The sequence below is a fragment of the Calidris pugnax genome, unplaced genomic scaffold (assembly GCF_001431845.1).
Source record: "Calidris pugnax isolate Ruff unplaced genomic scaffold, ASM143184v1 scaffold196, whole genome shotgun sequence".
NCBI lineage: Eukaryota > Metazoa > Chordata > Aves > Charadriiformes > Scolopacidae > Calidris > Calidris pugnax.
Window position 1 is genome coordinate 5,801,673 of NW_015091042.1, and position 16,789 is coordinate 5,818,461.

A 16,789-nucleotide genomic window follows, 5' to 3' on the forward strand; every position below is an offset into this window, starting at 1 on the left:
CTCTGGAACAATGTGGTCATCCTTTGTGGAAAAAAAAAACCCCAACAATTCTCAACGCAGTGCTGCAGTGACACGGCCATATCGACTCCACGCTCGTGGCCGGGTGACAGCCTGTTGTCAATCAACACCTTACATCAGCTGCAGTAATGACTGTATGAATGGCAGTGACAGTACGGTACAGCCTGAACCAGGGGACCAACAATTAGCACATCGAAACAACCTGCCCGCGTGCAGGGATGCTGACACACCACCAGGAATAACTCACAGCCGCCTCCGTGAGGAGTGTAACAGGGCAGCATGGAGAGCAGTGACACTGTTAACCCCATCATTAGTGTCACAAACCCCCAACCTGCAGTGATACAGTCACAACAACACCGTAACCACAGCCACGCTGTCTGCAAACACATATGGATGCCACTGACAATGACACAAAGCCACCGGAAATGTCACAACCACGTCTCCCAAGTTATATTACCATTGCTGCTCTGGACAGCACATCTGGGATCATACCTGGAATGGCACACTCTGCTCAGACCTTCTTAAACACTTTACACATCTCTCTGCACTTCTTTTCAACAGTGATACAGTCACAACAACACCATAACCACAGCCACGCTGTCTGCAAACAGGTATGGATGCCACTGACAATGACACAAAGCCACCGGAAATGTCACAACCACGTCTCCCAAGTTATATTACTGTTGCTGCTCTGGACAGCATATCTGGGATCATACCTGGAATGGCACACTCTGCTCAGACCTTCTTAAACACTTTACACATCTCTCTGCACTTCTTTTCACTTAAACAACCGAGTTCAAAATTTTCTTCAAGACAGTCTATGTCCTGGGGAATTATCTAAAAAACCCAACTGTCAGGACTGGGACTGTTGCAGATCTCCCTGTCTCACACTCCATCTGAAGGAGGCATTTCTACTTTCCCAGTAGGAAAACCCCCAAGCTGAACGCTGTCAAACCCCTGCCCTACAGTCAGAGTCCCCCTGTTTGGAGCGAGGGAAGAGAAAACCACCTGTAACAGAAGCAAAGCTTCTCAGTAGAGGGTGTCAGGGTAATAACAGTTGGAAAATGATGCACGCAGAGCCAAAGAGAAGTGCAATGATGCTCCCCATCCTGCAGCTCCAGGACTAGCAGTGCGAGATGGTTGGACTAGAGGTCTCTTCCAACCTAATTCATCTTAGAATTAGATTAAAAGATTCATCTAACTCTAAGTGCTCAGCGCCCTGCTCTGCACAGCCCAACCCTATTTTGAAGAACATGGTGGACCATCTGTATTGACACAGCTCTTTGGTAAACACCACCAGGCCTGCCGAAATGTTGGTGACCCTTTACCGTCCCCCCTGTGCTGACACAGCCCTGCCTCGCTGCCTTCCATGGAAATCACTCTAATTGTCAGGTGAAGAAAGGAAAGGAGGAACTTGTGCCATCTGAAGTTTGCTCCCTCATCTCTGCAGGGGATTCCTTTACTGCAAACAGCCTGAGTATTATTGCCATTTACAGTAGCAATCACTCCGTCCCCTCCTCTCCCACAAACCTACTGCTGGTACCAGCACTGATCATCCTAACGAGCCTGTGGGTTTTATTACTACTGATACTAATAATACTGGACACATTACGTCTGCTCCCGCCAATAACGGGCTGCAGATACGCTCCCTGCTAATGCCGATAATACTGGGGGATATTATCTCTGCCATTGTCAGTGCTGCAGATATTATTGCCAGTAATGCCGTCAAATACTCCAGATATTGTCAGGGACCAAGATTAATAATGCTGAGATTGTTCCAGCCCCAGCCTCACTGGAACACGAATCCCAAATGAGAATGTGGGTCTATAGAAGAAGTCTGTCTGTGGCCTGCTATGGAGAGAAGGGGATGTCCCTAGTAAGAGTGGTTTCGGAAAGATCCCAAAAGTTTCATGCAGCTGGAGATGCTGTGATACACAGGGAACAGTTTGAAATATTGTTTTCATACTATCTATCTATCCATCTATCCATCCATCCTTCCCTTTCTTCCCGTCTCTCCCTTTTTCTCCTTATCCAGTGCTCAAGACTCTTGTATGAGTTTGATTTTCCATTAGTGCCTCTGGGTCACCCCGATTCTCATCCTTTTAGCTAAAAATGAGGGTGTTATGGAACAACAGAAATATGTGTATTATTTTTCCCCTTTGTCCTTCTGGACTTCTTATTGCTGCTGCTTAGTCTGACAGTGCTGAGCTTGGCCTGGCATCACCCCATAGTACAATATTAGGGTGGTGAAGAGCCAGGAATTCCTGTTTCTAGCTGCAGGTTGATACCCTCAGTGGTCTTGGGAAAGTCTTTACACACTGCAAGGCCAGTTCAGCCTCTGGAAGACGGGGGGTGGAAGTGGTGGGGGACCCTTTTTCTCCTTATCCAGTGCTCAAGACTCCAGTATGAGTTTGATTTTCCATTAGTGCCTCTGGGTCACCCCGATTCTCATCCTTTTAGCTAAAAATGAGGGTGTTATGGAACAACAGAAATATGTGTATTATTTTTCCCCTTTGTCCTTCTGGACTTCTTATTGCTGCTGCTTAGTCTGACAGTGCTGAGCTTGGCCTGGCATCACCCCATAGTACAATATTAGGGTGGTGAAGAGCCAGGAATTCCTGTTTCTAGCTGCAGGTTGATACCCTCAGTGGTCTTGGGAAAGTCTTTACACACTGCAAGGCCAGTTCAGCCTCTGGAAGACGGGGGGTGGAAGTGGTGGGGAAGGTCAGAGGGAAATTACAGCACCATCAGCTGTGTCCATAGAAGAACGGCAAGAACCGGCACGCTGTGCTGCACGAGTGGTGGTGAACTTTTTTAGCCAAATTATTTTAAAAATCATAGGAGACCAACTAAGTCAGAGGGTTTATAATCAATGGGCTTAACAGGGCAGATCCTGACCGTCCATCCTAGGCACTGGCACTCACCTGAGGGACACACACTGAGTTTTGTGGAAAGATTGTGACCTGACAGTCCCTTCTTGTGACTGGTAGACACTCAGAGATGCCTCCCTGCTCGCTCCCTCTCAATGCCATAGTCTTCCCAGGCCACCCTCGCAGTTGCAGCCACCACATTTGGTAGGTTGGGATTTCCCCTCTTCCCTCTAACTCCCTGTGAGGATCACACCTGGCTGTCAGCGTCCATCGCTGAGCCCACCTCCTGCATCCGTCTGGCTCCTTCTGTCCAACTCGGGAGTTCTGCTACATCATCTTGACACATAATTATCTCTCCTCTTCTTAATCATCTGTGCTACTGCCTAATGCAGGCACCAGCTGCAACAAGGAGGACCTGGGGGAGGGGGTGTGCTCGGATAGAGGCTCCTCTGTCTTTCTCCCACCCTGTTCCCCCTCCCAGCCATCACAGAGGTTGCTAACAAGGTTTTTGGAACTGGGGATTCAGGAGCAGCTTGGTACTTCCCCCCTTTCTGCTGAACTGCCTTCCTCACAGAGGAATCCTTGAAGCAGAGCTGATCCAACGGAGCGGAAAGAAAGAGAAAGCAGTTCTGCTTCTTCTGCCTCCTTTAGAGAAGAGCCGTCTCCCCAAAATGCTGGGAAAGTAGATGTGCATTGGGAGCTCAAAAGGGCTTTTCAACACGGGAATAAACCCTGCAGTTAAGAAACTGCAACAAAACAGTGCTCAGAAGCTCTGGGAAATACTGAGAAGGCGTATCCAGTCAACATGAGCATGGAAGAAACACCTGCACTGGATGTCTTGCCTGGGTTTCCCAATCCCCATCACAGCCAGGAGCCCTCAGAGCCCTCAGAGCTACAGAGGAGATGGCTCAGGAGTGAGTGCAGGCCACTGACTGTGCAAAACCTCCCCTTGGACCCATCTAGCCTTGGGACCCTGCAAAGTCATGGTGCCTTTCAGCATTTCTTAAGGCCACCGTTAGCCCAGGTGACTCTTGGCTAGGGGTGTTCAGCAACTGGCAAGGTGTTCCATGCAAGGTTTCTTTGGGGCAGGAACGTGACATCTCCCTGTGGCAGATACCTGGGATGGCAGGATGAAGGCTGTTCTCTAAGGCAGCTGCTGCTGTGTCATGGAACTGCCACCTGAAGCTCTGAGAGCTAAAGGCAAGCAGCATCTCCAGGATTGTCTGGTACCTTTTTGATTCCTAGTGGAATATGTGGGCTCTTGGCCAACAGCAGGGAGTTGCTTGCCCTTCATAAATCAAATCTGGGATGAACTAAGGACAGACAGAGAGAGTTGTTCTTACTGTCAATATATCACTGTGAAGTGTCACAGTCTTAGATGGCTGCTGGGTTGTTCCTGTGTTTAACCGTACTGCTCCAAAAATGCTCAGGTTCTGGGGCTGGAAGTGACTCTGTGGCTGCATCTAAAGTGGGATGATCTTTCTAGGTGTTTGGAAGGAACAGCTAACGTCAGACTGATCTGCTTCATTTCAAAATGAGCTATGGAGGCACCATGTTGGGAGCTGGTGATCACCACTTTGGACTGTACGAGAAGAGGGGTTCACAAAAACCCCAAATAACTGCCAAGAGACTGGCACAACCATTAGACAAACTTGTCACTCGCTTTGAAATGTCACTATTTCCTGTGTGTGTGACGATGGGAAATGCTGGAGGGGTTTGCAGTGCTTGCGCTCTCTTATTCCTGACATTTTTTGACTTTGAGGTATTGACTCAGCCCTTCCATTGCTAGACTTTTCTCTTCGCTGGGCCCTACTGCCATCTAGCTGGGAAATGGATCTTCCTCTGGGGCCTGATCCAATTTCCAATGACATCAGCAAAAAATCTTCCCATTTGCTTTAACAGGAGCTGGATTGGGTCCTCACCTCTAGTTTTACTTTGCTTTAGGGAAAAAGGGGTCATGAAAACTGCCTTTTTTTTTTTTTTTTCTTGGGATTACTGGGTTTATTTGGATCAACAACTTCACAGACGTCAACCTCACCGGAACCAACGCTGAGAAAATGATCAGCAAAACCCCCAAACTGAGCACCTCTCTCAGGAAAGCTTTCTCTTCTCACCACGTATCACAGAGAAACCTGGCCTCCTCTTGCACGGCCCAGCCTTGGGGTGACAGCACACCGAGCCACCTCTATGGCTAAAAGGTCCACCCCACACAACAGGTGACAGTGGGAAAACACCGTACTGAAGGCAGGGCTGAACCAAACAAACTGGTCAGGCACTACTCTTAGAAAAGTTCACCTCCTGGCCCTCAATTTTTGAATACATCAAATTAAAAGAGCAAGATTTAAGAAAAAAACCCCACACTTTACAAAGCCACCGTGAAAGCACCGAGACCTTACCCACCCCTCCTGACTCAGTCTATCTAGACCCGAGGCTCCAACTTTTGGCTCATTTCAGGATTCACTTCGCCCTAAATCCTTCCCAGCAGGTGGGAAGGAAAAGGAGATAGCTTAATCCTAATTCCTCAGAGCTCCGGCGAAAGGCTTAGATAACAACCTTGGGGCCACAGGACTCGGAAGACCTCCTTGCTCTGCTTTCAGGCTGTTGCAGTTCTGCTGTGGTTGATGCTACCCATCGAAAACTGGGCCCTCATGGTCACCAGCTAACGCAGCTCCCAGTACAGCACCGGGCAGGAACTTGTTTGCAAAGGGAATGGAAGAAAAAACTCCCAAATTCCTGGTGCTTCTGCGAGGTGGCATTTTGTTTGACAACGAGTGAGTCGGGGAAACCACGTTTACCCACAGTTCAAAGTCCGGGCACCTGCTGGCACCTGGGGAGGTCAGTTCCAGCCGTTTCCAGCAGTGAATGAACTTGAGATCAGCTCCAGCAATGGAGAACGGCTCTCTGCCTGCCCAGCAGATGTCTGGAGACACAGCCTGTCATGAAAGGGCCTCGGAAGAAGAACATTCCAAGCCAGCAGGGCAGTGGCGGGGAACTGGTCTCTGTTGCTAAAACTGATCTAGCCCCTGGAGCAGCTGTAAACCTTGGCCTGAAATTGGAGCCTGTACGTGGGGACAAAGAATATAAAAGGGAGGATGAGCTTCTCCCCTCCCCCTACCTTCATCACGTTTCCTCTTCTCGCCATTCGACCGAGGAATCCCCAGGATCCCGTTAATGGAGTAAGAGCCCACTGGATCATTGGAGGCACTGGAGACGGGAGGGGATGCTGTGCTGGGCACTGGACAAAAGGAAAAGGGAGAAAGGGCCATGAGGAGAGGAGCACAGCACTCAGGGATCCCCCAGCTGAAAGCTACACATGCCACCAGTCCCGTAGGAAAGCCTGGACACTAAGCAGACTCCCACTCCCTCACGCTGAAGGACTCGTACTCGCTCTACTGCTAATGCTGCTGCATCCCAGTTCTGCCAGTCTGTTCCTGTACCATAGCTCCACAGCCTTCCAGTACAGGGCCATCAATAACAAGCAAGTGTATTCCATCAAGAAGTTAACCGTGTCACTATATCCCAGTTCAGACCAGGCTTCCCAGTGCCTGCCATGGTAACTGAATCCAGTGCTGCAGAGGCCACGTTCTCTAGCGATGTCCTAGTCCATCTGTATTTTGTCAGATCATTTCCTCTGGGCAATTTCCCATCCAAAACACTCATTGAAAAATTACCTTAGATGCATTTCAGCGTTGGGCCAACAAATTCAGTTCCCCGCTAGAACAACTGGTGAGTTGGTGATACATACTCCAACCCAGATTAATAAAAATCTAGTGTCTTCCTTCTTGCACTGAGCAATGCCAACAGGCAGACCTCCTCCTGCCAGTCAGGGCTGTCCAAGGTTGCTCAGGAGTTCTCAATATATCAGAAATGACAAGTCATCCAGATTTGAAATGATCACTTCACGATAATCAAGGCTTTAGGGTACAGAACAACTCGAGCTATGCATCCAGGAGGCATGCCCATTATCTCCCAGTGTATCCCAGTAATGGGGAGGATATCCCAGTTCTCTTATAGGCCACTAGGCATCATTCAGCTCATAAAGCACTGACCTGAAGCAGCCAATACCTCTAATACAAGCCTTCCCAGATGGAGCAGAACCTGTCAACGCTCTCCGATGTAGACCCACACTTCCCAGTACATCCCAGAGCAACACGAGACTCCAGAGTCACAACCACTATCCCAGCTCTGCCAACGCATTCCCTAGACATTGCACTACTTTTCCAAGAAGGAATAATATCCGCCAACTCCATCTGTTGTGGTCAGTGGTTCCCAGTCCAGTGAGCAAGTCCAGATTAAAAGGCCATCCAGAAACACTCTTCCATATTGGACAATTAATTTCATTGTGCTCCCCAACACAATTCCTGTACAGATTATATCTGCCAGCTCTGTCCCATGCAGACCAACACCGCATCCAGAAACACTCTTCCATACTGGCCCATTAATTTCATTGTGCTCCCCAACACAATTCCTGTACAGATTATATCTGCCAGCTCTGTCCCATGCAGACCAACACCTTCCAGTAAATCCTTGTGTAGCAGCTCATTCTCAGTAACCAACAGTATCTTAGGCCACGAACTGGCCACTGTATTTCACAGTATCCCAGAGTACTGCATGTTTTTTCCTGCTCTGAATTGTTACTGGGTAAAGCTACGTTAGCAACAGCAGAGACACCAGTGAGAAGTACCTCATCGCACATCCAGCACAGCACCTTTAAACATAACGGACTAGGAGATATTTGGTCACTTTATTACAGCCTCCATCTTCTGCTCACCTCAATAAACCCATCTCCCCCAGCAGAAAATGCATTTTCTCGGTGAAATACACCCGTGGGATACCTGACTGCAGAGCTAGAACAATAAAGAACTCAGTTCTGAGGCATCAGGAGTATCTTACCCTGGGCTGTGTATTACTAGCGCTAAGAAATGGACTGGTTCCAGCAAAGGGAGAGAAGAGAAATTGGGAGAGAGAAGGGAAAAGAGAGAGTAAGAAGGAGAGGAAAGGTGAAGAGTGGTGCTTAGACAGGATAGAGGTAAATACTTCTCCCCAGGGAGGCGAAGGAGAGAGCGTGAACGTGAAGTGGGTGTTAAGGCAGAATCACTTTGGGCAAACCCCTACCTTGGGCTGGTTTCTCTGCCATGATTCTCTGCAATGCAACGAGGGGAATGAAGAACAGAAACCTCTGATTTCCACCGAGGTTTCTTTCCCCCCGCCCCCTCCTGCCTTTCGCTCGGCTTAGCATCTGCTTGTCAGACTTTGTTCCCTCAACTGAGCTTCATCCTCATTTCCACCTTTCCCGTCATCACCCCTCATGCCAGTCTTCTTACCGATAGTATGTCCTGGTGCAGTCACGCCTGTCCCGCTCCCGTCTGGTGTTGGGTGAAAAGGTTGCTGAACTTTGGTTCTGATGATCCTGGAAAAGAGCAAAACACATTCAAAACTCAACTGCAACTTTTCTCCGCCTTTGCGTACCCACAATCCCAGCTGTCAGAACCTGAAGCCTCATCTCAGCTCTAGGTGCAGTAGAGTGGCTTCATCTCCCTTCTTGTCATCCTGATTCTACGGCTTTAATGGGCCAGTTCCCAGAGAATTGTCCTTGCTCTGCTCTGTCATCTTCTCCCCAAAGAGAATCACCCAAAGGGAGGTGATTCTGCCCCTCTGCTCTGCTCTGGTGAGACCCCACCTGGAGTATTGTGTCCAGCTCTGGAGTCCTCAGCACAGGAAGGACATGGACCTGTTGGAACGGGTCCAGAGGAGGCCACGAAAATGGTAAGAGGGTTGGAGCACCTCTGCTGTGAGGACAGGCTGAGACACTTGGGGTTGTTCAGCCTGGAGAGGAGAAGGTTCTGGGGGGGCTTTAGAGCCACTTCCAGTCCCTAAAGGGGCTCCACTTGAGGTTGTTCAGCCTGGGGAGGAGAAGGTTCTGGGGGGGCCTTAGAGCCCCTTCCAGTCCCTAAAGGGGTTACAGGAGAGATGGGGAGGGACTCTTGATCAGGGAGTGGAGCCATAGGATGAGGGGTAATGGTAAACTGAAAGAGGGGAGGTTTAGGTTAGATCTCAGGAAGAAATTCTTTGCTGTGAGGGTGGTGAGACACTGGAAGAGGTTGCCCAGAGAAGCTGTGGCTGCCCCATCCCTGGAGGGGTTCAAGGCCAGGCTGGATGGGGCTTGGAGCAACCTGGGCTGGTGGGACGTATCCCACCAGATACGTTCCAGGGAGTTGGAACTTGATGATCTTGAAGGTCCCTTCTGTCTCACCAAGGAACTCAGCAAATAAGCCATGACCTGTGGAGGCCACGGAGACCAAATTCCTTTCTGAGATTTAAACGAGCCTCTCCAGTTAGAAGAGTTTCTAGAGCTTTCAGCCCTGCATTAAAGCTATATATATAGCTTTAAATTTTCCTCCAAAATCTCTCCAGAAAGGGAAACCAAATAACACATTCTCCCTGCCCACCCAAGAGCTTCCCCAGATTCATTCTGAAGGATAAGTTGGCAAAACTCCAAAGAGCAAATGTGTGGCCAGTGGGTGGTACGGCATGGATGGAGATGGGCAGAGACGCTGAAAGGGCATTTTTGAAAAAGTACAACTTCTAAGAGTGTAACCTTCTAGAGAAACCAAGGGTATTTCAGAGGGTATCACCTCAGCATGGTCAGAAACTCGGACACACACACAGGATGAAGCCTGGGCAGTAGCTGCAGTGGCAGAGAGGCTGCCTGGGACATAGCTGGAGACAGGGAATGAGGGAATGTCCAGGTTCTAGGTGGGGACAGAGATCCAGATCCTTGCCCATATAGGTCAGTGGTACCAGGGGCCCTAATCGATATCTGCTGAGGACCTCAGAAGGTGTCGGAGGCCTTGGGGCCAGATTCGGAGGTCATGCTGCTTTGCACTAGCCAAGGAACTGATCTGAGAAGTCTGTGCTAGGGCAAATAATATAACTTTTTTCTTCTTTTTCTGTTTTTTCTTTTTCTTTTCTCTTCTCTTCTCTTCTCTCACGTTCCCCCTAAAATCCCCTGAAGTGCCACTCTGGTTGTGTGAGTTTATTGATTTCCCCCAGCCCAGAGAAACAGAAAGAGGGGATGGGGTACAGGCAAAGGGATGGAAATAGAAAGCTATAAATTATTTGTGACAGGAAAGCAATAGTGCCAGAGTGCTGAGCACAAGTCCCGTGTCACTATTAGATTCCTTTTAGCCTGATGACACTGTAAAAGAGGTTAAGTGTCTGATGGAATCGTACACCTTGGGGGCAGGGGCAGTCCAGGAGCAGAACAAGCCACAGAGAGTGGGTATATCAATTCTCCAGGCCAATAATATTCCCCTCATTGATCGCAACACAAAGTTCAAAAATCTCATTATAGCCAGGCAGACCTGGAACTTTTTAAAAATCAATAGAGTGATATAATGTATGTATACTTTGTATAAATGTATCTATCCATCCATCCATCCATCTGTCTATCCAAAATCTGCCTGAGGGTGCCTAAGTTAACCTCTACACATTATACTGTGTTATGTTCTATTGTCGCGTAGCACGGGGAATGGATCAGAAGATTTGCCCTGCAGCCTTAGATGACATATTATAAAACGTCCTGTTAGCACTGAGGTGACATCAGACGGTTCCGTTCGGACTGAGATGTGACATCAGATTTGCCAGTGGTACTGGGAGGTGGCACCAGCCAGCTCAGCTTCTGCTGAGGGGAACTGTGAGATGAGCCTAATTATCCTGCGGTGGCCGATCAGGCTGTGCTGAATCACGCTGCAGGAAAACTGCAAAGTTTGGAAGAGCCATTGGGAGTGAAAACAGCCTGGGGAACGATGGCGGTATGAAATGCCTGTCCATAATGCTTCAAAAAACCCAGGCAGGGGATGAAGAGGAAGGTTCAGTTTCCTTCCCTGATCAGTTTGTGGTCTCTCAGCTGAAAATGCCAGTTAGTGCCAGTCGTGACTGTGTTCACTGAGATGTGTCCATTAGGAACTGGACTGAGACTCACCAGCTCATTTCAGCGAGCAGCCGTCAGCTGGTAATGATTTTCGGTCACTACCAACCAGGGCCAGATTTCAGCTGGTGACCCTGAGGTGAAAGGCTCTGTTCAAAAACGCTCCCCTCCTATGAATGAAACTGGTTTTATGTCAAGAGAAAGTGTCTGGAAACAGTGAGCAAAGAGGAGAGGTTCTGGTTGTCCAACCTCCAGTGGCTTGGGTCAAATAATTAGCATAGAATCATCATACAATCATGGAATGGTTGGGTTTGAGCAACCTGCTCTGGTGGGAGGTGTCCCTGCCCAGGGCAGGGGGGTTGGAACTGGATGGTCTTTAAGGTCCTTTCCAACCCAAACCATTCCATGATTCCATGCAATCCTGGCACACCAGTCAGCAGCGCTGATTTCTTGAAGTCAATGCTGGTATTTCAAACGTCTAAGAAATTGTCACTTTGGACTAAATTCATCCCTGCTCTAATTCCATCACAGTCAGTGCCTCCAATCACAGCATTTGTGTTTAATTAGGGGTGTAAACCGGTCCTTACTGTAAATTCCCATTTTTCATTTTCCAGTGGGAGGTTTGTGCACAAGTTGTCTGCTTTAGGTTTCGGAGAATACGCACAGATTTAATACATAACCTTCTGAAGTTTCAGCAACAGGACATTTATAGATCTTTGATTGCAGTAAAGTAACTGAACTTCATTTCACAATCTGAATTTAATATGCGATATTATCTTAAGTAATGGCATATAATGTCATTACAGTACATAGGATCATACTCGGAATTATACATCCATTCCTGGAATTCATGAGTTGGCACAGTTGGCGTGTAGTCACTCTTTTCTAGAGTTAATACTGAGCACAGCTCCAGCTGAAACCAACTGCCTGTTTCTAAATGCCTGGGACTTTCTAAAATGTTCAGCATTAGATCATGGCTTTCCAATGTTTGGGTTCTATTTCGTTATTTTCAGCAGCTTCAGTGCAATTCCTTTTGCTGATTCTGAATACAGATGGAGAGGCAAAAATCACCTCTCCTCATGTGACAGTCGTAACAAGCTCTGATCAAATTTGGTCACAAATGTAGAAAGAAATATTAGAAGTTAAAATTAGCTGAGCCTCAGTCCTTTCTGAGAAGCAGAACTTTCTGTCGCTCCTTGTAAATAAGCAAGTAAAAAAATCACTTCTAAACCTCTCCAGAAATTATTTGCTAAAAGAATGACAGACCCTTGTAAATAAGTAAAAAAATCACTTCTAAACCTGTCCAGAAATTATTTGCTAAAAGAATGACAGATCATAAGAAATGTCCCTTGCTTCTCTGACATTTCTATCCAAACTCTTACAGCCTGACGTACCCTGCGGTTCCTCCTCTCTTACTGTTGCTGGCAGAGTCTTTAGAGAATCTCTCAAATAAATAAAAAAATCACTCTAGGGCTGTTCAGAGGGAGATGAGGTTGGTCTGAATCATCCGGAGTCCCAGTCTAGCAATTCTTTTAAGCCTGGAAGCATAGAGTGAAGTTGCACTAAGGGGAAAGCCCGGTGTGTCCTGCTGCCCCAAGGAGACCCTGGCAGATCCCAGAAAGCGCTGGCATCCTCACTTTCCTCCTGTTCCTTTGTCATGGATTATTTTTCAGAGTGGAAGGACACACTCAGCAGAGCACCAAACTCCTTGTAATTGTTTTGGAGCATTCATATTTTAAATGCTCCATATTAGAAGCACATTACAAGACCCCAGGGTGTGCATTACTGGGCAATTAAAGCGGTTCTTGGAAGGCTAACATTGCGAAGCCTCAGCCTTTTCTCTGCAGCGTGTCCAAGGGAGGCTGCGATGGCCAAGGAACACACACCCTGCTGTGCCTGCGCTGCTTAATTAGCGCAGGGCTGGACTGATGAGCCACGGGCTGCGCCGGCAGCAGCAGCCTGCCGGGGACTTGGTGCAGGGCTAAGTGAGACAGTGATGCCTTCTCCACATCACATAGATTGCTTCCTACAGGCTGAGAGGGTTGGGGGTGAACAGCTTGGAGAAGAGAAGGCTCCAGGGAGAGCTTAGAGCCCCTTCCAGTCCCTAAAGGGGCTCCAGGAGAGATGGGGAGGGACTCTTGATCAAGGAGAGAAGCCATAGGATGAGGGGTAATGGTTTTAAACTGAAAGAGGGGAGATTTAGATAAGATCTCAGGAAGAAAGTCTTTGCTGTGAGGGTGGTGAGACACTGGAACAGGTTGCCCAGAGAAGCTGTGGCTGCCCCATCCCTGGAGGTGGTCAAGGCCAGGCTGGATGGGGTTTTGAGCAACCTGGTCTGGTGGGAGGTGTCCCTGCCCAGGGCAGGGGGTTGGAACTGGATGATCTTGAAGGTCCCTTCCAACCCAAACCATTCTATGATTGATTCTGTGATTCTACAAAAGAGATCCTGGCCATCCCAGTGATGCTGGCATCAAAGCACGGCTGAAAAAAGAGGGAGAACGTGGGCTGGGAAGAGGCAGCCAGGGAGCCACCTGCAGACTGGTGCCATGCGGGGATGAAGAGCTCTGAACGTAGCTTTGGTTCAAACAGGAGTGAGTCTTACGTTTCTGTGCATGGGTTGAGAATTCACAGCTGAGCAAAAGAAAAGCCGGGGCAGGGGGAAAAGTCTTGTTTGCACAAAGTTCAAAATGGAAAGCAAGTTTCATAGCACGGTGAGGAAAAACAACCAGGGGATTTGGGGAGGTGAAGGAAGGGAAATAGAAAGTCTGATAGTTAGAGCCTAATCCGACTTAGGGAAAGAGCTTCAGCTCCTTGCTCTGTCATGGACCTCTCATCAGGACTTTGGACAAATGGCGTTTCTCTCTGTGCTCTGTTTCCTGCCTGAAGTGTGAAGATAGGAGCATTGCCGTGCCACCTGGGGCACCGTGAGGACAGCTGGAAGGAGGAGGTGAAGGGCTCAGGCTCTCTAATAACAGGGGCCAAGTGAGTGCTTCAGCGAGCTGGAGCACAGTATTGGCTTCGTTCCCCTGCTTGAAGCAGAAGTGACACGTACCCTGCTGACAGCGGCTGGACGCGGAGGGAAGGGAGGTGGGGAAAGGCACCGGGAGCTGCATTTCAGCTGCTCTGGTTTTGGTGGTGACATCTGACTTTTGCAAGGTGGAGCCGGGAAGATGGGAGCTGCAGTTGCCCCCCTAAAAGCCACGCCATCGTTTCCATTAGAAAGCGGAGGGGGGGTGTGTGTTTTGGGGGAGGCAGTAGCTTCTCCTACTGCTCTCAAAATGCACCGTGAGGCTCGCAGCCCTCGGAACAACAGCTGACATTGGCAGGAGCCGCAGACTCCGCTTCCTCGCGAGCTGGCCCCAGGCTCCGGCGCTCCCTGCCAAGGCAGCAGAATGCCTTCAAACCCTGCCATGGTCGGGGGCCACCAGCAATATCCACACGTTCAAACTCTCTCTCCTGTCAGGAAAATCACATTTTCCTTCTCCCTGCCTTTTGGAAATCAAAATGCACCGTGAGGCTCGCAGCCCTCGGAACAACAGCTGACATTGGCAGGAGCCGCAGACTCCGCTTCCTCGCGAGCTGGCCCCAGGCTCCGGCGCTCCCTGCCAAGGCAGCAGAATGCCTTCAAACCCTGCCATGGTCGGGGGCCACCAGCAATATCCACACGTTCAAACTCTCTCTCCTGTCAGGAAAATCACATTTTCCTTCTTTTTTTTGTTGTTGAAGGGAGAAAGAAGAAGGGTGATGGTGTACTACCTTAGTATACAAGCACGAGTATGGCAGATTAATTAGATTGATTAGATAGACAGATTGATAGCCCTAAAAGAGGGATTTTCTGTTTTCCTGAAGCTTCCAAATAGATGAGAGGTCAAAATGGAGATGCTTTACATATCTCAAAACACAGTCCCAGCCCTCCCTGAGAAGGTTTGACTCCTTATCTGCTGTTAATATGTGTAGGTCCATCAACTTCACTGACACCACATCTGAAAACACGAGGAAAAAAGTGCCGCTTTGTTCCTCGCTCCAAACCCAGGAGAAAGCCCAATCCTGCCCTTTTCTCTCTCCGCGTTTCTTGGCTGCACTCTGAGAAGAGGCAGAATTCACAGCAGCAGTTTTACTATCTGAAGGGCTTAGAGAGGAGCTTGGGTTTTTTTTTGTTGTTGTTGTTTTAAATCAGTGACCCATGATGACACCATATGGTTTTATTTCATTTAATTTGAGCGGAGCATTAACGTTCGGCTTCTCGCAGATCTCTGCCCGTTCCAGTTCTGCTGTGCTACACGGGTTCAAATCCAGACGTAAGGAAGAGGGGTGGAAGGAAAGGAAGGTGGAGATGCCCTGTCTTCTTGGGGAAAGGCAGGGGGGGATCCACCAGGCAGGGGGTTGTCCTCACACAACTCATCCCTCTGGGCTGTAACACACAACTTGACGCCACCGGTAGCGATGGGGTTGACACTGGGCAGCCCCACTGCGTGACCTGACCTCCCAGAATGAAACATAGTCCCCTTTTTGGCTTCGAGAAACAAATCCCCATTCATCCCAGTGGATTTGTGCGAGGGTGCAAAACCCACCTGGGAAAGAGAAGGTCGCGCTCGAATGGTTGCTGGGTTCTGCAAAGCTGTGGCTCTGGGCTGGCTTAGAGCTGGCTAAAGTACATCTCCATGAGCTGCAGTCAAGCAGTGACTGCAGCACAGAAATGGCCTCAGGCAGGTGTTTCTACTTCTATTACACTCAGTTCCCGTTTGGAAGGCTTCCTTTGCAGTCAGGAAAGCTAGAAATTCATTCAAATCCAAACATCTAGAAGATGTCATACAGTTAACAAAATGTTGGAAGCAAACTCCATCCTGGATGTAGATGTTTGTCATCCCAGGTTCAAGGTGAATTAGGGAAATATATAAAGGATAAAAAGGGTTCTGCTGGACATAGAAACACAGGCCTGGGAGGAACCACCTGGGAGGAACCACCTGGGTCATCAAATTCAAATTCTACTTATCACGGGCAACCACGGAGCAGATACTCAACTCACAGCACCCATGACAGAATCCATCCCAGCAGCTACAGACCTACCACTGCCCCTCAACAAACTCCTAGTCTCCACCACAAAAGCCCAAAAGCTTCAAAACCAACAAACCACAGGAAGAGAGCAGGAGAGAAGGGTTGCCAGTGGCTTGGTCCCCTTCACCAGCAAGAGATTTCCACCATGAAAATGCCAGAGAAATTGTTGAGGTCCTAGAAATTAATCTTATTTTCTAAGAATGCACCCACACAGCAATCACTGCAGTTCAAAACAGGGCTGGAGCTGGGGGACAACCTTGGTGACAGCCACACAGCACCGGGCCGGAGCTGGCACAACAGTGGCTGTGCCAGCAGGTGAGTTAAAAAGACCTACAGAAACACAGGAGGCTTGCCAAGGTTAAATATCTTAATCTGGAGCACGGGGAACTTTTAATTGAAAGCTTTGCTTTCAGCCTGTTTTCCCGTTATTAAAATTCAGGAGTCTGGGCTGAATTCCTCGTGGACATTCATTTTGATTAACAGAAGACACGTGTGTATTAGGGAAGGAGTCTTGAACTGGGAGGAATCGGATAAATGTAGATAACATTCTCCAACTCTCTTGCAAGTGATGCCATACCTGGTATTTTGTGTAAAACCTCAGATCTCGAAGATAGGCAATTATTTCAGCTTTCATTTAATACCGAGGTATTTCTGGCTTTCCTGGCTGCAAAGACCAGGTGGAAGCGGGACCTGGCTGCCTCCCAAGGGGCCAGAACTTGGAGGCAAAGGAATTAAAAAAACCCAAATACGTTCTTATTTAGAGCCTAGTGAATTTTATGCCAGTCTCTCCAGGTTTTGGAGGGTGTAACTCAGGACTTTTTAACTTTGGGGCTCGGCAGCCCTGTGTATTAGCTGGGTGTTGGCTCTCTATCCACCGAGGGATGCGCTTCCCTGTGCTGGGTAAGGAAATTATTCC

General features: G+C 48.7%; 1 protein-coding gene across 1 annotated transcript in view; it reads right to left on the reverse strand.

Moving 5' to 3' along the window:
• Positions 1-16,789, reverse strand: part of PAX2 (paired box 2) — an 80,264-nt gene that overhangs the window by 43,337 nt on the left and 20,138 nt on the right. Inside the window, exons 2-3 of the mRNA XM_014956162.1 lie at positions 8,213-8,347; positions 6,004-6,123 (exon numbers count right to left, since the gene is read on the reverse strand). Coding sequence (XP_014811648.1) covers positions 6,004-6,123; positions 8,213-8,347 — 255 coding nt within the window. The remainder of the gene's footprint in view (positions 1-6,003; positions 6,124-8,212; positions 8,348-16,789) is intronic.